Source organism: Nanorana parkeri, unplaced genomic scaffold (assembly GCF_000935625.1).
Source record: "Nanorana parkeri isolate BGI_ZX_2015 unplaced genomic scaffold, ASM93562v1 scaffold520, whole genome shotgun sequence".
Taxonomy (NCBI): domain Eukaryota; kingdom Metazoa; phylum Chordata; class Amphibia; order Anura; family Dicroglossidae; genus Nanorana; species Nanorana parkeri.
In genome coordinates, this window is record NW_017306788.1 from 581,216 (window position 1) to 604,075 (window position 22,860).

The following is a 22,860-nucleotide window of genomic DNA, read 5'->3' on the forward strand; positions in this document are numbered from 1 at the left end:
CATATGAAAAATTAGAGTTAATTAGGCAGGCATGCATGTGTCAGATTTTGCAACTTGGAGGGTGCAAGGCATAACTTCAGCTATAGTAGCGTAGGCAGCTGTGCTCAGACTCAATGACAGAGAGGTGCCTGAATGGCCATTGTCAGATAAAGGAGTGTGAAAAAAATTGCTCAGTCATAGTTTATACATATCCGCACATAAGTGTGTGAGCTATATCTGCACATTGTCTTGCTGTGTGAACTAGCTTGGAGTTGGCTGACCACATAGGAGAAGCTTCTCTCCTTTAGCACACAGCAGAGCAGCAATTCATGAGTAGGAAGCAAAGTCTCACAGCAGCCTCTCTGTTAGAATGCCTGACCAGAATATGTAGTTGTTCCCTTACAGTGGCCACCCGAGATACTGAAAGGGGGCATTGTAGACCAGGTACCACTAACCTCAAGAAAGCGTATTTAATAAAGCAAAGGGTACAGTCTACCCCAACCACCAATGTTAGAAGCGTATAATATTATTATACGGCTGTAACATTGGTGGTCACGGTAGAATGTGCCCTTTTTTTTTTGCTCAGTAAGCCAAACAGCAGAGTGTAGAGCACAGTAACCCAAATTCCAACAGGCAGTCATATTTCTATTTTATTCATACTGCTTTAATCTCTGAAATCTGATTGGTCTACATGCTCTTTGCCCTTTCTTATGAAATAACCCCAAATGTGTCAAGAATGAAAGTGGTATTTAAATCAAATTTAAAAAAAGGCAAATAGAACATTAATGAAAAGAAAAAAAAAATCATAAAATATTTTTATTTACATTTACACAAATAATTTTCTTTCCTATATCAAATAAATCAGAATATTGTAAAGCAAACAATAGCCGACATAAAAGCGTTATATGTAAAAAACAAACAAACAAATGCATATATTTCAGTAACAAGCACCCACCAATGTGTTATGGACATTGGAGAGAAGGAGGCATTCAGGATACGTATTGGTAGAGAAGAACAATAACATTGTTGTATTTACAGAATATTAACATATTGCATAGATTTCATACAAACATTTGTAAGTTGTGAATAAAATGAACATTTGCATATTTCCTGAAATCCCTGAGGTTTTACTGGTGCTCCTAAGGTTCACATTCCTAGTTGGTATCTGCACAAGAGGGGATGACAGTCATTTTTCTTGTCATGAGTGCAAATTAACTTATAACACGCTGACACAACTACATCGAATATTTTTGGCAAAACCAGTTGTTAACATAAAGTCATACAAAACTAAAAACGTTCCAAACACTTTCTCTATGTAAATGAAATAACATTGGTGTAGTTGGTGGAGAAACATATAAAAGTGCAAATTTGTTTTTGAAAATTCTTGAAATACTTTCTACTTTTTTGAAACAAAAATGTCATATACAAGCCATTGGTGCAATCACTGAACAGAGGAACATGTTACTGTTGGCTAACACAATACTTGGGAAATGTTACAAATACACTGACGTTTTTTTAACTTGACAAAACACCTTAATAAAAAGGTCAGTCACCTACAGGTATGTCTTCGTATCATGTACTATATGACCTTCCCCCAAAGCAGAAAAACCGGATTCGATGGTCTAGCATGATTTTCCACTGAAGCTGCTGACAGCCTTTCCTTAAAGTGTACATGTCATAAGACAAGACTGGGGGCTGCTATTGCTGGCCTTCTGAAGATGTTTGCTGGCTGGCTGTGTCTAGGTTCCGTGGCTAGAATAAAGAGCAAAACCCCCAGTGCACGTGTACCATTAATGATGATCGATAATGTGGTACTTGTCGGCATATGCCGGTGTGTGGGATGAAAATGCAAGCCTAGGAAGCACCACTCTGAATAGTGAAGGCTGACGTAACACAATCTACATAATGACATTATGGAGCTGGGGATAGGCAATGCTGCTTTTTCTGTTCTGAACCTTTACTCATACTACTGAAGAGCCCAGCAGGTAATCATTGTGCTATTGGGGCTCCAGCTTTGAATAATAAGAACATTCTGTAGTAAAGAAACCCAAACTCTACATGACCAAAATATGCTATCGCTTCACTTAGTTTTATTGATACTTTTGCAATGGGCAATGCTCACTCAAAATCCTTTAACCAAGAGAGAGAGACATCTGTAAGGCAAAAGGAACTCTGCTGTTTGATCAGCCTTGGAGGAAACTGGGTATAAATGGTTCAAATGTATACAGTGCTGAAGTAACTCAGTACATGATGTGTTCCTGAGCTCTTTTGGTTTTGATGTTAACCAATCTCGTGTATGAACTTCACATTTTACAAAGTGGACAGAAATGCCTATGCTCAGCTTCCTTTTTTTATAGGATGGACATAGTGTACACCGTGATAAAATATTTCAATGTCCCTATGGAAAACCCTACAAGAAAAATTCATAAATAGATTTGACACTGTCAGGTGATAAGGTATATAATGGTGTGCATCTTTTCAGACAAATATATTATGTACAATAGATTTGTTAACAAGGGAAACATGCTACGAATGTTACTAAATTACACCACAAGAAGTCAGTTGGTTGGTTCACGTTTACCTCAATATAGTACATATGACCTAATATGTTTTGCTTTCTGCAGAAATGCACTTCATACTGCATAAACTGAGTTTTCCATACCTTCATTTCAGATTAGAAAAACCCAAATTTAAACATCCAGTTTACATAATGTGAGGTGGTGTATGCACCATCACAAGCATCCAGAAGACTCCGTAAGGAAATGGGACTTACAAATTGATACAAATGGACAACCGGTGTACGTAGCTGTACAGACAAATGTAACAAAGCAGTGCACTGCTGAAACAGCAGGTTTTCTTTTTAATCAGGACGTGAAAAGGTAATTTCAAGGTCTGTACATATCTATCTGTGTATTTACATTGCTACAGATAAATACATACATATATAATAGAATAAAATGTGCCTTTTCAGAACAGTACTTAAGATTTAACCAGTTTAAAGCCTTGCCCTGTGTCCAGCACAGCTGGAAGAAACCAATTCATTTTCAACCTTTTCAGACACTTGTAGCAAACTTTACAAGGCCAGAAAATATTAAGGGCTCCACACCAGTTAGCAAGGTGGACCAGGGGGTAGGTGATGCGAGGGAAATAAATCATCCAGTGCTTTGTCACATCGCTTCCTGTTGGTAGGTGCAAGGTGTAGTCACTCCAGTGCTTTGACACCCCATAGACGGCCTTCACAGCGCGTCCTCTGTCAGACCAGCTTATATTGTGGTCAGGGTTACAGTTGTACTCCACCCACTCTGTAGTGAAATCGCCAATCTCAGGAGGGTCAGCTTCTTCAATATCTACAATTCTTGCCATCTCTGCTCCTTGAATGGCAATGTACTGATCATTAACTTTTCGAACTTCCTTAACCCAAGGAGTTGAGCTCTCTGTATCCAACACAATGATAAGTCGGGAGCAACATGTACTATTCTTTTCCCTCCACCACTCAACGATTGTCTCTAATCGCAACGTCTCACCACCTGTGTAACAGAAGAAGAAAGAAATGGTTGATGCTCAGTACAATCTACTTCATTTACATTACATCATTTTCTACACTGACAACTCGGATGGGAAAAATATTATCGCTGTAGTTTGTCTTAACCAAAACATTCAGCAACTCACAGAGATGGAACATTGGCAGTTCACCGTCACCTGAACACAATTTGATAAAATTATAAAAACAAGTAGTTATAAAATACCTATTGTATATTTTTGGGCGAGTACTCATATGCCCCCAATGGCTCGCGATGCTTATCCCAATACCGGAACTTCCGGTATCAGGAAGTCGGGTGGCGAGTCATTACATGCCGCCCGGCAACTAGCTCCATCGTCACCTGGTGTCAGCTTAACGACTCGCCGCCCGGCTTCCTATTTGGCCAGCTTCCTGACCAAACAGGAAGCCGGGCGGCGAATCATTACCCACCCCCTGGCTTCCTGATTGGCCAGAAAACCGTCTCCATGATTTCTCATCACCTGGTGACGAGGGAGCATGGAGCCAGCTTTCCGACTAATCAGGAAGCCGGGCGTCAAGTCATTACTTGCTCCCCAGGTTCCTTAATGGGACTTCCTGTATCGGCGACTACTGGGGGAAAAATATTGGTACTCAAATACTGAAGAACCAGTATCAGTGCATCCCTGGTATATTTACAGTATTGGAGGAATGCAGTGAGATATGCAAAGATTTATAGTTATTTTTGAAGAATTAGTACCGGTAGGCTTTGTAGATTCTAAGCGTTTTGTCTGCAGCAATTAGGAACGGGTTGCAAAGAATGTTAAAGCAACACAAAACTCAGCCGTTCAATCTCAAAAATACATTCAAGTACCTTAACCATTAACAAAAATGTATCTTATTTGTGTATCACTCGGCTGTAGATCCTCAAATCATCTCTGAATTCATGCTGACACTGTCCTTCCTTCTGGAGGGTGGCTACTGTTGTTCCCCATGGTCCCTGTGTGTGTTGTAAAGTAGCCACCACTCGAAGCTCGCTCCCGTGATGGACTACAATCTCATGTGTAGTTTACTAATTTGTATTGAGATTGTAGTCCATCATAAAGAACGAGCTTGGAGTGGTGGCTACTTTACAACACACACAGGGACCATGGAGAACAAAAGTTGCCACCCTCCAGAAGGAAGGACAGTGTCGGCAGCAACTCAGAGATGATTTGAGGATTTACAGCTGAGTGATACACAAATAAATTAAATTTTTCTTAATAGTTAAAAGGTACTGGAATGTGTTTTTAAGATTTAACTGCTGAGTTTAGTGTCACTTTAGGATAGGTAACAGACACAACAATCTTCAATTGAATATTACATAAGGTTTATTTGATGCAACAATGAAACCAAGTCTGGCAATCAATCAGATTTGAATTCCTCGTAATCAGGTTGGTAAAGAGTTAATCTGTTACGGGTTACTTGGGGTTAAAGGTCTTCGCCTTTCTAGACTGAAAATGCTAATAGAATAAAATATATATAATGACTTCCAGCAGCAGGGATGTCTCAGGACCACGTATAAAATATGCACGTTTGATTCTATGAATTATTTTTAATTCAGACAAATGTGCTGCTACCTGGAACCCCCAAATACCAGAAAGGGGATGGAGAAACCAAATATGAGTGGTGTCTAAAAATGAACACGCGTGTGCTGTCCACAATGGCTGAATGATTTCTTTTTCTTTGCTAATTTGTCTGACACAAACAATAATATACAGAAAGTACACATACTTGCATGCATATTTATCCTGCCAAACATCTATCTTGTACGTCTTGGCATTTATACATTTCAAGAGTGCTTTAATAATTTAAAACATGATTAGTCCAATTCATTTCATTGCAGAGGTCCAAATGTGTCCAGATTTATGAAAAAAAAAAAAAAGAGAAGCTAATGGCAGTCTGCTCCATCTGTCACACACACACATTACTGACTGATAAACCATGCACAGCTATATTAGCAAAATAACCTCCAGCTTTGCCATCAATGTCTAATGGCGATCTAAAAGTAGAAAATCTCCATGCAAATAATCCAAAGATTATCAGGAGACTCACTGAGGCTTGACAAGCTGAAATATGGAAAGGATAACATTCTGTAACCACAATATCTGATATCCCAGACTATCCGGTTACTGCACTCACATCACCAGCTCAGCACCTACCAGCCAAAGCCCATTCTCCAGTACTGTGAGAGTGCCCACTGTAGTACAGGACGTAAGTATCATGCCTCGGCCCATCAGGTGTTCTCAGTTCCAGAAAAGACTTGAGTTTTCCTTGCAGGGTGTCAAGCGTAAGACCACTTGTAGAGTAGTCACAGCCGTAGGTTTCTATCATGTGGGAAGCAAAGAATCTCTGGATGGCATTTAGCATTCCTGTGGAACGCAGGTTTAGTTCCTGTACGTGTTCTGGCGGAAGCAGCATTGGTTGTCCATTTGGGCTAATATAGGGAGAGAAAAAAAAATCGTTATTATATGAGAAAATAGGCTTTCCCTATGTGGGGGACATTATACCAAAACATACACTATATTAACCACAAAGCTCTAGTGCTGACTGCACACAAGATGATTTTTAGCCAGGGGAATTATGGACACTAAAGTTAAAAAGGACATATATACCATTGCACGGTTGTTCTATAGGTTCCCCCCACCACCATCAGTGCATCTCACCAGGTGAAATACATAACCTCAGCCTTGGAGCCAGCACACTTCTCTATGCACTGTTCAGAGTCTCACTGCCTTTCTTCAGAAAATGGATGGCTCATAGTAAGCATCACTGCCCATTAACCTCCATGGGAAAGTTGTACTCATGGTGGCCTCAAGCGGTCATATGATGTATGGCTTTCTTATTAGGAGTAAATGGTGCCACTATGTGCGTGCCTAATACAAACCAACCATTAACAGAAGAAAGGCTGGACAGCTCCTAACAGGATGCACAGTGACGATCACTGGATCTGGGCTGAAGGTAAATATTTCACCTAGTGGGCAGCACCAGGGGGAATTCAATACTGAACAACTGTACAAAAGGTATAGTGGAGCTTTGTTACATTATAAATAGGTTTTTCGGTATCGAGTACCGATATTTTGTTTTCGGTACTCTCCGATACTAAGTACAGGTGCATTGTGCCAGGAAGTTGGGCGGCGGATCATGACCCATCGCCTGGCTTTCTGATTGCTTGTGAAGCCGGTGTTCTAGCGAAAGAACATTGGCTTCAGAGGCTGCCTGGCTTTCTTGCCTATCAGGAAGCCGGGCAGCGAGTCATGAGGGGCTGTCTGGCTTCCTGATTGGCTAGGAAGCCGGTTTCACTTGTTCCTAGGCAGCCTGGCTTCCTGACCAATCGGGAAGCTGGGAGGGGGTTCTTTACGTGTCGCCCAGCTTCCTGATTGGTTAGGAAGCCAGGCTGCTAAGCAACTTGTGAAGCCGGCTTCCTAGCCAACCAGGAAGCCGGGAGGCGGGTCATAACCCACCGCCCGGCTTCCTGATTGGAAAGGAAGCCGGCTCCATGCTCCCGATCAATGAGAGATCTCCCTCTGACCGGAAGTTCCGGTATCGGAAGTATCAGAGCATTTGGGCGGGTATGAGTACTTCCCCAAATACTCCATATTGGCATCGATACTAGTATTGGGATATCCCTAATTATACACAACAAAATATCACATCTCCTCTGTTTCACTACCAACATACTCTTTATGGGTACACAATGTGAGCAATGACATAGAAACAACTTACCTGCAAAAATTTGTGGGGATTACAACAGCATAGCCAACACAAGTCCCTCCCAAACAGCTCCCAAGTTCATGGAATAGACCGTGCGCCATGGACTCAAGAGGTAAGACAATCAGAAACGCGCTCATAAAGATCCCATTGGATGGCTACAAAATAAACAATGCAAACAGTAACAGATTGCATCAACAAATGGCAGGCATCCTCATCTAATTTTAACATGTTGCAGTGATGAAAGAACTCATTGAATGTTTATACTGATTATAAGAAGGAACCTCACCATACCCCTCATACTGGAAGAGTCTACACAGGTTGAAAATGGTATAGAATGCGAGTGCAGTGGAAAGGACATCTAGAAGGAAATACCCCAGGTAGCATGTTTAATAAACTGCTCCGTATGACATCCCTTCAACCTGCTCACACTTCTACAAAGGCTCAAGCAGAGAGACAGAGCGTTTGTTTTGTATATATTAATGCATTATTCAAAATGGCCATAATTCATTCATAATCATGCACCAACTATTCAAAACTCTACAACACAGTCAATGAGGGAGCTCTGCACATCCCTGACAGAGGGCAGCCTGGTATTTGGAGTAGAACGGTGATCCACATATCTCAGTGCACACAACAAATCATTCATATTTTAGATATGTGAGGATTTTGTTCATTCTGAATTCTGCAGCTCCTGTGTGCCGACACTACAATCTCACTTCTAGAGATAAAGCTGTATGCAGAAGATTTAATACATGGTAAAGGTACCTCTGAACTCATCGACTGCATGTGTAAACCTAAATGTGAACGCAAACGTTTTTCCTGAACATATACAGGAAAAGGACAATATAGCTCTGCATTGCAGGCTTGCCATACAACATAACTGCTCCAAACAAATTCCAACTGCAGTTTTATATTACATATTGTTTACAACAATTTAAGCACACAGTAGGGAGGTGTCAATGGCATTTTCACTTCTTTTTAGGGGTGTATTTACATTCACTTTAATGGGTTCTGATGGGGTTTTCATGGACATAATGAAACATCAAAATCACCAATGCACAAATCCAATAGAAATCCCACATACTTGTTTGCAATTAAAAGTGTTAGTGGGCCCTTATACAGACCACCACCAGGGTACAGTCTGTTTAAAAGCTTTCACATATTTATATATTTGGCATTTTATGTGCAAATCTGTCTTTCAACATGTGCCCCTGTTTTCTTCAGAGCCTGCACTACTTTTTCAATTTTTTCAACTGCATGTTTTTTGCACCTTTTTTCTTCAGAGCCTGCACTACTTTTTCAGTTGCTTGTTTTTTGCACCTGTTTTCATCTGCACTTGTTCTGTGCTGTCTGAAACTGGAGCATCACCTAAGAAAACACTCACAACTTAAGAAGTCCCCATGACCACTTCTTCAAGATGCGACAATTAAGATTTTTGCCTGGAGTTAGAAGTCTTCTTTCTTGGAGTCTTTTAAACCTCATTTATCAACAACATTACAGTAGCTTGATAAACCTGGTGCAAATATATTCCGTGCAAGTTCAAACACTCGCAACTGCTTTGATAAATTCCCCCCATGTTTTTTGCATGTGTTTTCATCTGCACTTGTTAAACCTCATTTATCAACAACATTACACTAGCTTGATAAATCTGGTGCAAATATTTTACGTGCAAGTTCAAACACTCACAAGTGCTTTGATAAATTCCCCCTAATTGTATCTACTTGGACCATTCCTGCGCTGCAAGAGTGAACTGCTCATGTTTGTCCATATCAGGGGTGGGCAACAACTGGCCCTCCCCTGATAACCATGCCTCTGCGAGTCCTGCCTATAACTGTCAGTCTTGCAATGCCTCTTGGGACTTGTAGTTTCACAACAGCTAGAGGGCCGGAGTTGCCCATCCCTTGTCGAGGGTTTTGTGTAAAGGACTTTGTTACTAGCCTGATCCCAAATCCTATAGGATGCAACAATGGCACCCACAGCATCTTCTTCCCATCTTTGCCCCAGGAGTGAGGGGCCTGCTTAGGTCAACATTGTAAATGAAGAAGCCAAGGGACAGTCCACAGCCAGAGCGGTGGGGAGAGAGGTAAGTGCCGATTGCCTGCGGAGCAGGTATCAGGTAAGTAGATCAAAGCTTTGCAAAGGTCCCCTAGACATAAATGAGGAGACAACCTAGCAGTACAAAAGTAGCCCCACTGTAAGGGTATTCCCCCCTCACCGGATATGGGCACTAAAATAATGCATACCTATGAAGTGGTCATGTGCACGCCCTTTGATAGAGAACTACGAATTTTGAGCAGTAGAGGGGACAATTTGTAAATTGAGCTGCGTTATTATGGTATATGATGGTGTCATAAAAAGTATCCCTGCCCTTGTTTTGCACACATTTACAGCAAAACTGATAAATCTTTTCCATCTCCTACTTACACTGACTGACACCATTCCATGTCTCAAGGTGCATCCTCTATACATCGCTCGTGAAAACAATTACTGCTGAATAGATCATGATGTCAACGGCTAGTCATACACAACTGAAAGTTCAGCCAATATCAGCTGAATTCATCAAAGATTTCAGCTGTCAGTATTACTCGGCTCAACAAACTTCTATTGAAGGAGGCTGGTAAAAAGCTGTCAACTGAACACTGACTCCATCCAATCAGATGCAGTTACTGTTCGGGTATTCAGACAGATGACAGTGCCAGCTGTCTGAACACAATAGCCAGCACGTGTAAATTCTTCCATCCACGCTGATTACCGTGGATAGGGGAAGAGAAATCTAACCCTGAATGGCTAGATTTAGCAACACGCTAATAGAAAATGTACAATTGGTATATTGTTTCTTGTGCATGTATATACAAATGTTAGTATATTGTTTCTTTTTCCTTACCTGCCAAGATACAGCGCCAAGAACTGCTGTTGCCAGGAGACTGAAGAACACCAAACGCTCCGAAATAAGGCAAAAGTGACGCATTCCTTTTGAGGCCATAACCCTATCAAGGCTGTTATCGGTTCTATGGCTGTAGTATACGTTATGGCAGTCATTTAACTTAGTGTGGAAACCCCATAGAGTAATTAAAAAGATTATATGGCAGATGAGCCAAAAGATACCAAAGATGGAAAAGCCAGGGATAACAAAATACCACAGATGCAGGTCTTGCAATTTAAAAGCGGCAAGAACAAAAAATATGACTTCAATCAATCCAATAGACATGACGGAAAACCTTCGGAGAATTCTACTTCGATACAGATATGGCTTCCATCGCTCGGTTACCGAAAGACCGCTAAAGTACACGTCAAGCAAAGGCTCACTAATGATGCAGCAGAAAAAGCAGGACAATGCAAATGGATTGATGGGAATATTTAGTGATGGGAAAAACAGCACTGGTGTCAGGACTGCAAATATAACCAGGTTTGGGATTGCCAGGAACGATTTCATTCTCAGGTCAATAATTATCAGTGCAAGCGCCGTGATAAGCAAGATGATGCACAGCGACTTTTGGACAAGCATGATGGTGCTGGCGACGGCAAAACCAGTCAGTTCCAAAAACTCTGCTGCTGTTAGAAGGGTGGGCCGGTAACGGACACAGCCACAAATCCTCTCCACAAGTGCACACATTGCTCGGATGATGATGGAGGAGAGCAGCAAGTATTTTGTGGCTTCTTCTTTTACATCATATTTAAACTGGGAGTTATCAATAAAGCAGAGCAGACCAAGAAGAAAGCCAAACCAAAGATTGGAAATGCTTACACTGGCAGCTTCCATAGAAAAATAGTAGTAGAGGATGCTTGCTATGCCAAAGATGAAAAGGCCCAAGATAAAGATCACCAATATTAATGTCTGAGCTGTCTGTTCCCACCTCACATAAAGGCCCATACATATGGCCACTAGTAAAGTGATCCTGGCTAAGTAGCCCAAATATCTGACTGAGGAGTGCATGTTGACCTCTTGGTTTGCCTCTTCTAGTCGTGTCATTGCTGCATGGAGGCAGTGACTAACACAGTAACGGAGTGACCTGCACATGTACAAAGGCGGGGAGAGGATTTTCCAGGGAGCTTGGATTCTTGATTTGTCATATAGAAGTGTGAATGTTAATATTCCTTGTCATTTACATCACTCTTTCAGTTACACTGTCATAGGGAAGGCAGATATGCAAACAGCGCTTTCCAATTTCTTCTCTTCCATCAAAAACTCTGCAGAAGAAAAAAGAAAACCGAATTACAATACAATTCCACCATTGGCATAGAGCATAAGATAATCTAGTGCAACAAAACCTCTGCAGTTGTATAGAAAAGGTGTTAACATTGATCTTTGCACCTTCATAAAGTCTGCTTACAGCAATGGCCTGGCTTGGTATAGCTTCTATTTCTTTTTTTACATACTAGTCCACCTACGTGAGCAATAAAGAGGTACACATGAATGTGAAAGCTGGTATTGCTGTTAGTGCTACAATACAAATGCTGGATTATCCACTTCCTTCTACACAAAGATCTGCATACTTGATGTAGCTGTGACAAGCTGTTTTTTGTTAAAAAAAAAGCTCAACTCCAGGCCCAAAACGTATTTAAATCCATTCTTTGATACCCATAGAGAATATAAATACACTTTGTGTGCGGCAGATGCCTTCGTAAACTCAGATATTACCTTATATAAGTAGCACTGACATCATCACTGTTCCGTACATAGCCTATGCAGAGAACAAAGCAGTGGGACTCTGCTGACTTCCCCTTTCAACTTTTACATTCACTCTCTTGGTTTTATTAGTAATAAAGCTCTATTTGGCTCATACATAACCATGTACAGTCCATGTTAGGGAACCCTCTGCTAATATTTATTATAGCTGAAGGTCACGGGACATTAGAGTCAACATTAGGCTGTGGACATAAACATAGAAGAATAAGAAATATGGTATGCTTAGCGAACGTGACACACAAATCTGCTCTGTACAACAAAATGGCCAGGAAAGACTATGAACATCGAATTGGTTGGTCTCATTGCTAGTCAGTAGAAAAGCGCCCCCTTACATTGGTGGTCCGTGGAAAAGAGCCCCCTTACATTGGTGGTCCGTGGAAAAGTGCCCCCTTACATTGATGGTCCGTGGAAAAGAGCCCCCTTACATCATTGGTGGTCCGTGGAAAAGTGCCCCCTTACATTGGTGGTCCGTGGAAAAGTGCCCCCTTACATTGGTGGTCCGTGGAAAAGTGCCCCCTTACATTGGTGGTCCGTGGAAAAGTGCCTCTTTACATTTGATGGTCGATGTAGTGCCTATTTATGTTGGTGGTGAGTGACCATGTCCATGGTCAATGGAGAAGGGCCCCCTTCGACTGGTGATCAGTGGGAGAAGGACACCCTTTTATAAATGGTCAAAGGAAACAATGAGAACTTATCTGAGATTTAGACATTGCTTGTTGCTCAGGGAACCCCAAGCAACCTCTGGAGGACCCATTGGGTTCCACAGAACCTTGGATGAGATTAGGGCTGTATTAGACACTACACTTCATAATTATCCTCATGTATGAAAGTGTCTGAGGAAAGAATGGTCTGTTCTTTCTCATAGAAATGAGTCAGATGTTTTCTTTCTTTCATCCTCCCTCTGGCCAGCTGTAGACATGCAAAGACTGTTGACACATCTTTACATGAACATGAATGACATTGTTTTGACAGAATCAGCATGTTTGCACTGAGTAGGCACCGATCTTACTTGAGAAAACAATACAGTTTATTATATTGCAAATTATTTTTCCCTCAAGATGATCAGCTGCGTGGACACGAAGTCACAGACACAAACGTTTCCCAACTCAAATATAAGCAGGAATGGGAGATCATCTCATGCTTATTGGATCCCTTGAAGCATGTGACTGGTACCCAGTGACTGGTAACTGGGCAGCAATTTTCCCTCACACCCTTCCAGAAGACCTGATGCTCTCTTTATATTTGTAGAAAGAAATAACATAGCCATCCCCTTAGGGTTCTAAAGATATAATCCCTCAATTTACTTTTATCTGGGGCTCATTCCCAATATCTTTCCATAAAGCCTAGGTAAGCAGTTTCAGGGTGAAGTCAATGACTGTAATGGATTTTTCCCACCCAATCACTTTTATTGTTGCCAGAGATGTGACGCTATGTAAATAGATTTACACTGAATTCACCATGGAGTGCTGGTGACTCTTCTATTTGTGACCTGTAGTCCCAACACACTTCCTGTCCTAGAATGACAATAATAAAGTACAGTGTGTGGCTCCGTAATTAACCACACGTACACTATATTACCAAAAGTATTGGGACACCTGCCTTTACACGCACATGAACATTAGTGGCATCCCAGTCTTGGTCCATGGGGTTCAATATTGAGTTGGCGCACCCCTTGCAGCTATAACAGCTTCAACTCTTCTGGGAAGGCTGTCCACAAGGTTTAGGAGTGTGTCTATGGGAATGTTGGGCCATTTGTGAGGTCAGGTGCGGATGTTGGACGAGAAGGCCTGGCTCGCAGTCTCCGCTCTAATTCATCCCAAAGATGTTCTATCGGGTTGAGGTCAGGACTCTGTGCAGGCCAGTCAAGTTCCTCCACCGCAAACTCGCTCATCCATGTCTTTATGGACCTTGCTTTTTGCACTGAAATGTTGGAACAGGAAGGGGCCATCCCCAAACTAAAGGTGCCCACACACCTTACGATAATCATATGATAATCGCGGGAAATCCCGCGATCGTACGATTATCGTAAGGTGTGTGGAAGCCGTGCGACCTCTACTACTGTAAGGATTGCCAGACAGAGAATCGTGATTTGTCACTCCAGAGAACATGTCCTCCAGCACTCATTGGAGGGACAGACAGGGGAAGGAGCGGGCACAACTGGCTTTGGCTCTAGAGAGGCAGAGCCAGCTGTCGATCAGGTGGCAGAGCGGAGCCTGAGATTATTATTGGGATCTTTCCCAGCAGCAGCAGCACGGCTTTGCACTGTCCGTATATAGCGGGCTAGATGCTGACTGTGGATAACAGGAGGACATTAGTAAATATACTCCTTTGAACCAAAAGAGGACTAAAGCCAAAAAAGGTTTGGCCATAGTTCTCTTTTGGGGCTGGTGGAGACCTGGGCTATCCAGGACACACGATCCTGTGCAGTTGCACACAGCGGTTGCCGCGCGGCCCCATTGAGTTACATCTGCACGGCAATCGCAGAAAAAAACTACATGTACCTTTTTTGCGACACATGGCGCGTGGCTCTTTTAGCCGCGATGGTGTTTAATTGCACGGGTGGAATCGGGGTGAGAAACCGCACGATCCACTTTGGCGCGACTGGGGTGCCATTAGAAAATGATGGCACCGCCAGCGCGATTGGTGGTGGTGGGCGACACTGTGACCGCACGGCAGTGCATGATACCGCGTGGTCACAGATCCCACAGGTGTGAACCTGGCCTAATAGATTACACACTGATCTTCAACTGACACAAGAGTACAGTGTATTAAGTGTGTGAGTGTTGTCACTCCAATACAGAAAGTGTTACTGGCAGATCTCCAGGTGTGAGCGTTCTCAACCTAATACAGGAAGTGTTATTGGCAGGATCTGCATGTGTCTCACACACAATAGAGGGGTAAGTGTTCTCAACCTAATACAGGAAGTGTTACTGGCAGGATCTCCATGTGTAAGTGTTCTCAACCTAATACAGGAAGTGTTACTGGCAGGATCTCCAGGTGTAAGTGTTCTCAACCTAATACAGGAAGTGTTACTGGCAGGATCTCCATGTGTAAGTGTTCTCAACCTAATACAGGACGTGTTACTGGTAGGATCTCCATGTGTAAGTGTTCTCAACCTAATACAGGAAGTGTTATTGGCCGGATCTCCATGTGTAAGGGTTCTCAACCTAATACAGGACGTGTTACTGGTAGGATCTCCATGTGTAAGGGTTCTCAACCTAATACAGGACGTGTTACTGGTAGGATCTCCATGTGTAAGGGTTCTCAACCTAATACAGGACGTGTTACTGGTAGGATCTCCATGTGTAAGGGTTCTCAACCTAATACAGGACGTGTTACTGGTAGGATCTCCATGTGTAAGGGTTCTCAACCTAATACAGGACGTGTTACTGGTAGGATCTCCATGTGTAAGGGTTCTCAACCTAATACAGGACGTGTTACTGGTAGGATCTCCATGTGTAAGGGTTCTCAACCTAATACAGGACGTGTTACTGGTAGGATCTCCATGTGTAAGGGTTCTCAACCTAATACAGGACGTGTTACTGGTAGGATCTCCATGTGTAAGGGTTCTCAACCTAATACAGGACGTGTTACTGGTAGGATCTCCATGTGTAAGGGTTCTCAACCTAATACAGGACGTGTTACTGGTAGGATCTCCATGTGTAAGGGTTCTCAACCTAATACAGGACGTGTTACTGGTAGGATCTCCATGTGTAAGGGTTCTCAACCTAATACAGGACGTGTTACTGGTAGGATCTCCATGTGTAAGGGTTCTCAACCTAATACAGGACGTGTTACTGGTAGGATCTCCATGTGTAAGGGTTCTCAACCTAATACAGGACGTGTTACTGGTAGGATCTCCATGTGTAAGGGTTCTCAACCTAATACAGGACGTGTTACTGGTAGGATCTCCATGTGTAAGGGTTCTCAACCTAATACAGGACGTGTTACTGGTAGGATCTCCATGTGTAAGGGTTCTCAACCTAATACAGGACGTGTTACTGGTAGGATCTCCATGTGTAAGGGTTCTCAACCTAATACAGGACGTGTTACTGGTAGGATCTCCATGTGTAAGGGTTCTCAACCTAATACAGGACGTGTTACTGGTAGGATCTCCATGTGTAAGGGTTCTCAACCTAATACAGGACGTGTTACTGGTAGGATCTCCATGTGTAAGGGTTCTCAACCTAATACAGGACGTGTTACTGGTAGGATCTCCATGTGTAAGGGTTCTCAACCTAATACAGGACGTGTTACTGGTAGGATCTCCATGTGTAAGTGTTCTCAACCTAATACAGGAAGTGTTACTGGCAGGATCTGCAGGTGAAAACAATGGGGTGGGGGAAAATAGCCTAGAAAAGGTCCCGTTCACACCAGGAGCGGTGACCCCATTTTCCACACTGGGTCAACACCAGTCACTACAAGGACACACATAAAGCCCACTGTAGTCCATGTGCCCCGTTCACACACAATAGAGGGGTGATGAGCAATGTGGAGACCTGCTTCATTTTGTCTGCAGCAAAGTGGATGACACCTGAGGTCACTGTGGCGCAGTACACGGCACTGTATATGGAGACCTGAACTGAATGTACTCTTTATACATTGACAATAAAGTAAAAAAAAAAGTAAACAGTGCTTTGTAACGCATAATAACGCAAGGCAGCGCTCCACCCCATCGCTATCCAGTGGATGCCATCCGCACACTAAAACAGAACATTTTAATGTACGGCCGGTACGCTCACAGTCTAATGGATTGGTGATCTGTAATATATTCTATGTCTGTTCTTTATACACAATATAAGTAGGTGTACATGAAATAAAAGCAGTGCTGAGCTCCTGTGTTGGTGGCCCATAGAACACACACTTCCTGATACAGATGAAACCCCCTTATTCATATCCACACAGCATACAGAAGGCCAGCACCCAACACCAGCTACTTATTCCAAACAAACCTTGAAAAGCTGTGCCGGGGACACGTAATGCTCTGGTGAACTACACGTCCCAGCACGTCCTGTCATCCAAGGCTGCAGTGTGGGTGGAGGAGGTGTGAGGCACACCGGGGTTCATGTCACGTGTGCTGTACCCTCACCGGCCGTTCTTAGGCACTCTCACCGCCGCCTCGGAAAACCCATTAAAGTTTTCCTGTTTCCGCAAACGCCGCCATGTTGAGGCCGTGTCACCTTACTAAGGGAGGCTGGAAGGGACAAAACAGTGAGCGGCTCTGAAGCTTCGCGAATATATCTAACTGACTGACTTGGATGTTATCAGAGACGTATCTTCTATTACAAAAAAAAAAAAATGAACAAAACAAAATAAAAAGACAAAGACTGACTTAATGTAGTGATATATGAGAGGACTTTCCTAAAATTCTTGTGTTCTGGCACAGCCATGTTTTCTTCACTCCAGCCATGATGAAGGGGACTTTGACACGTTTGACTGAATATATATTATTGACGTGAATGTGTATTTATTGACATGTCACAATATGCAGCAAGTATATAATTAATTATTATTCTTTCAATAAAGCTGCACATTTTATTATTCAAAACCAGCCCATTTAAAGTATATGTCAACCCATAAGTCTGAGGGAGGATTAGAACCCCTTTGGGGTGTTTACTGCTATCTGGGGCTCTGATAGAGAGATTTCTCCTCATTGATGGCTTGTTCACACCAGTGACACAAGTGACAATTCATTCGGTTCTAAGGCACACCGCAGTGTGAACTGTGCCCACCCGTGACAAGGCAAAGGGGCAATGGTTTCACCAGATTGGAGGTGACCCTAATGGTGACAATACACTGGTCGATTTTCATCTACCATGAGTGTTCATGAGAAAAATTTCATCAGTGCATTCAATATTACCATCAGGGACTTGAAGAATTCACAGTTTCATTTGATTTTAACATTCAGTTTTGGCATGAATGGAGTTTATGGAACAAAAAACACCCAGGCTGCAAGTAATGATTAGTTTCATAATCAATTAGTTGGCCGATTATTTTTTCAATTAATCGGATAAAAAAATTAAATAAATACCCTTATCTTTAATTTAAAATAAAATACACAGATGCAGTGTTACAAACAAAGTTTACTTCAGAATAAAACTGCATGCACAATTTTTTTGCAATCACACGGCACTGAAACGCACAGCATTGTGGTACCATGCGTTCCAGTGCAGGTGATCACACTGTGGGTGGGAGGCACGTTTGGGGTTCCTTTGAAAAGAATGATACTGCAATGCACCTCCCGCAGCAGAATTTGTCAGGCCAAAACCGAAAATGACTTTTTTCCAACCTTTTATAATCGTTTTAAATAACTATTGTAAGCACATGGCGCTTGAATATCTTCAGCCAGGGAATAACAGCTGCCAGTGGCAAGATTCTGCAGACAGCAGCTGAATGTAAATACAGCAGGTAGTGGGCTGGTGCAATAGCTCTCTCTGGTGCAATAGCCAGCCTGCTGTTGGCCATTTCAAATTGCAATAGCAGGCTGGCTATTGCACCCGGCCACTGCTTGCTGTGCATTCCTCCCTGTGTGGAGGAGAGCTAGCGGATCCAACCAACTAATCGATAATGGGAATAGTTAACAACTATTCTCATTATCAATTAGTTGGTTGCAGCCCTAAAAAACACATTCACTGTTTTGTTCTTTAGTGAAAATGTTTCCTTCCTGCTTCTTTGATTTTTGTCATTGCTACAGCCTAAATTGATCATTGATTTGACCCTATTAACTATTAGAAAATCAAACGAATGCTCTGAAAATGAATAAAATTCTACTGGCTGGCCATACACTATTGCGACCGATCCACAAGAATTGGCTGAGATTCTTCCAATGGGCGGCCCGGCCATCTCGCCAGTTACTTTTGTCAGCTCCAGTCACTGTTCACATATTCTGCCAACAGCTGGCACCAGCTATCACATTACAACAGCCACAGTGGGAGATTCATCCATCCATGCTGTTTAACATAGATGTAGGAATCTGTTAGAATGTTGTCTTTCAGCCCTCAAACTTAATGAAAAAAAATCCATTCATGCATTTCCAGCTTTAATGTGTGAGAAGGACAGTGGGTTCTAGCACTCTACTAAAGACAGCGGGGGGAATTGATCACAACTGGAGCAGACAAAATCAGCTTCTCTCTTCAGTTTGTTCAGTCAAGATTTGAAAATGAGAGAGAGAAGCTGTGCATGGCTGCTTGCCATGCACATCTGCTCCACATTTTGGCTGCTCCAGTTTTGATAAATTCCCTTCAGCATGTTTATGTCTGTCTTTGTTGCTGTTGGAGAGTTTCCCTCACTTCCTGTTTGGTCAAATCTCAGCAGAACAGGAAGTGAGGGGAGATCCTGCTAGCAGTGTCCTAACCCTTCATCCCCTTATTCAAAACTCAGTAGAAAAGTTTTGGCTGGACATTTACCACTTCTCGGCAGCGTCACACATACAGTATATGTGGAGGCACAGAGGTGTCCATTATGACCACTGAGAGGAGAAGTGAAGAACATTGAATCTCTCATTACAATGGCATCAAAACGAGTGAACATTTTGTCCCTGAAGTTGATGTGTTGGAAATAGAAAAAATGGGCAAGGGTAAGCATTTGAGTGACTTCGACAAAGGCCAAATTGTGATGACTGGCCGACTGCGTCAGAGGAACACCAAAACTGCAGCTCTTGTGGGATGTTCCTGGTCTGCAGTGGTCAGGTTTTACCAAAAGTGGTCCAAGGAAGGAAAACCAGTGAACTGGCAACAGGGTCATGGGCAGCCAAGGCTCATTGATGCGCGTGGGGAGTGAATAGTTACATAGTATTTGGGGTTGAATAAAGACATACGTCCATCAAGTCCAACCCATATAGGTCCACGCATCATCTCATTCTTAGGGATACTGGTATCCCTGGATATTATGGTCCCTCAAGAAATTGTGCAAACGTTTCTTGAACAAATCTACACTCTTGGCTGAAATCACTGCTGATGGCAGTGAGTTCCAGACCTTAACCGCTCTTACTGAAGAACCCTCTTCGCCCCTTGTGCTGGAATTTTTTCTCCACCAACTTTAGGTGGTGGCCTCTAGTCTTTGTAATGGAGTTAATCTCAAACTGTTTGTTGCCAATGTTGCTGTCACCATTGAACATCTTGTACATGAAAATCATATCCCCCCTTAATCTCCTTAATTCCAGAAAGGTGTCTGAATACACAGTGCATCCCAGTTTGTTGCATATGGGGTAGCATAGCTGCAGACTGGTCAGGGTGATCATGCTAACCCGTGTGCACCACTAAAAGCACATACAATAGGCATGTGAGCATCAGAACTGGACCACGGAGCAATGGAAAAAGGTGGCCTGGACTGATGAATCATGTTTTCTTTTACATCATGTGGATGGCTGGGTGTGTGTGTCACTTACCTGGGGAAGAGATGGCACCGGGATGCACTATGAGAAGGCAAGCCAGCAGATGCAGTATAATGCTTTGGGCAATAAGCTGTTGGGAAACCTTGGGTCCTGCCATTCATGTGGATGTTACTTTGACACATACAACCTACCTTAACACTGTTGCTGACCAAGTGTACCCCTTGATGGAAATGGTATTCTCTGATGGCAGTGGCCTTTTTCAGCACTGTCGCTCTGCAAAAATGATTTTAGGAACTAAAAAACAAGTTTGAGGTGTTGAAGTCTTGGCCTCCAAATTCTCCAGATCTCAGTCTAATCAATCATCTGTGGGATGGCTGGAAAAACATGTCGGATCATTGGAGGCCTCACCTCACAACTTACAGGACTTACAGGAGCTACTACTGATGGCTTGGTGCCAGATACCACAGTATACCTTCAGAGGTCTAGTGGAGTCCATGTAGTCAATAATAGGCAGGTGGTCATAATGTTATGGTTTATCAGTGTATGTGTCACTGTGTTGTTCTGCTGGTTCCCTCAGAGTTGTGATTGAGCTGTCACAGCCAGTCTACAGGCATCCAGGTGGTGATACTGCTATCTCCTCAATGCCTGTCTTTTTTATTTGTTGCATTACAAACATTGCAGTACCACACCGCAACCAAAGTGAGGTCACATTGATTGCAATGGCATCTGGCAAGTGGCACCGCCTGGCAAACAGAACAAGCTGTATAACATTTGCATGTGTACAAGCCTGAGCAGCCATTATTCTAGGTTTTAGATGGGCTGTCAGGGGGCAGTAAAAATGTGGATCAACCCCCTTTTTTACAGTCTCTTTGCTGCCTGAGTAAATGAGGCCTAAGAGGAAACTTTCTAACACTAGAGAAAATGCATCCTTTGAGTGCTGTCTCCGGTACAGGTGACCCCAGTGGAAGACCTTCCCTCATTTCCTGAGGTTGTCTCTTGATTTGGTTAAATGAGCTATTTATTAGAGAAAGATCATAAGACCAGTATTTTTCTCTTTTCTGTTGTTGATAGAGACAGGGATATAGACAACAACAACAATGCTTCTAAAGCTTTCTACAAACAGGGCTACTCTCTAATAGGGGCTCAGTGTCACTTACAGTATAAATCAAAAGACAGAGCACCAGACCAAAATTGTCCAAGAACTCTAGAAAAGACTCATCCAACATGTTTCAGCGATCAAACAACCTTTTCCTCTAGGGCTTGAGATTGAGTAAGAAACTAAACTGGACTCCAGGAAAAACATTGAGGGGAATTTATCAAAACTGGAGCAGACAGAATCTGCAGCAGTTGCCCATGGCAACCAATCAGCTTCTCTTTTTACTTTGCTCAGGTAAGATTTGAAAATTAGACAGAGAAGCTGATTGACTGTAGTGCAAATCTGCTCCAGAATTGTCTTCTCCAGTTTTTATAAATCCCCCCCATTGTATTTTACACTGTAACCTCTCCACTAGAAATGCCTGCTTTATTGCCCAGTGATTAATGTGCCAGTGGTTTCAGCAATGAATAAGGGCCTCTAATTCTCCATCAGGCATTACTAGTAGAGAGGTTACTCATACAGAGTGATATGAAAAGTTTCTCCCTGAGTCCAGTTAAATTTCTTACTCAAGCTTGAGCCATGATGAAGGGGGTGCTTGTTTGACATGCCCCAACACAAAAATGGCTGCGGTGCCATTGACACGCACCCTCCCCTTAACACAAGGAGTCGGCCGGGTTGTGATACAGTGCGTTCCAGAAGCGGACAGCTCCAGAACGCACTGTTTGTGGTGTGAACCGGCCCTGAGAGAGATTTACCTTAATTTCCTGTCCAGCAGACAACAGTTTCACCAGACAGGAAGTGTGAGAAAATCCGCAACTGGTACAAAGACCGAAATAAAAATCTGACATGGCTTCTAGCCTTCCCCTACTCTTTTAAAAGAAAAGCTTTTTTTTCTGTATGTGTAGCTGCTAGAGAGTTCCCCTCACTACCAGTCTGGTAAAATGGGAAAGTAAATCCTTCTAACATAGTCCTTGACAGTACTAAAAACCTGACAGCTGTTCTTATTTCTTTCCACTTTATCTACAACTAAGAACAAAAATTGTTTTGGCTGGACATGCACTTAGCCATCAACCTACTACTGCATTGTAAAGAAACAGTGGGGAGGTTTATAAACATCATCCCAGAAATAGCCCTCGGGCCGCCAGTGCATCTGTTAATGGATGTGAATCATTTACACACAGTGTACAGAATCCATCCAAGTGGTTCTGTACCATGTGATTGCTGTGACAACCAATCACAGTGATCATAGATTTAAACAGTACCATTGGAGTGCCCACTCCTTCCTCTCACAACAGAGGAAGGAGGTGTGACGGACCCCCCTCACTCAGGATGAGTATGTCCGCCGCTGTATTCTTCCTTGCTGAGGAGATATTGCAACCTGAAGATCTTTAGCTCTCAGTTTCCCCAGTCACTGGTCGAGACACGAGTGTAGGGTGAAACAAACTCTGATTTATTGAGCAACTGTGCAACCTTTTATACAGCAAGTGATGAGATCAGATTATAATCCCATCACATTC

The 22,860-nt window shown here is 42.7% G+C and overlaps 1 protein-coding gene across 1 annotated transcript; it reads right to left on the bottom strand.

Moving 5' to 3' along the window:
• Window positions 1-2,665: 2,665 nt before the first annotated feature.
• On the bottom strand, window positions 2,666-11,328 carry TMEM168 (transmembrane protein 168). Its single transcript, XM_018561384.1, has 4 exons — window positions 10,113-11,328; window positions 7,241-7,383; window positions 5,677-5,951; window positions 2,666-3,506 (listed from the first exon to the last, which is right to left on the bottom strand). The coding sequence occupies exons 1-4, from the start codon at window positions 11,244-11,246 to the stop codon at window positions 2,959-2,961; spliced, it is 2,100 nt and encodes a 699-aa protein (XP_018416886.1). The 5' UTR covers window positions 11,247-11,328; the 3' UTR covers window positions 2,666-2,958.
• Window positions 11,329-22,860: the final 11,532 nt, after the last annotated feature.

Excerpts from the sequence above, each read along its gene's own strand:
- TMEM168 (XM_018561384.1), bottom strand. The coding sequence starts at position 11,246 with ATGTGCAGGTCACTCCGTTACTGTGTTAGTCACTGCCTCCATGCAGCA. Across the intron at positions 7,384-10,112 it reads TTGGCGCTGTATCTTGGCAG|CCATCCAATGGGATCTTTAT; the intron begins GTAAGGAAAAAG and ends TTTATTTTGTAG. Across the intron at positions 5,952-7,240 it reads ATCCCCACAAATTTTTGCAG|CCCAAATGGACAACCAATGC; the intron begins GTAAGTTGTTTC and ends TCCCTATATTAG.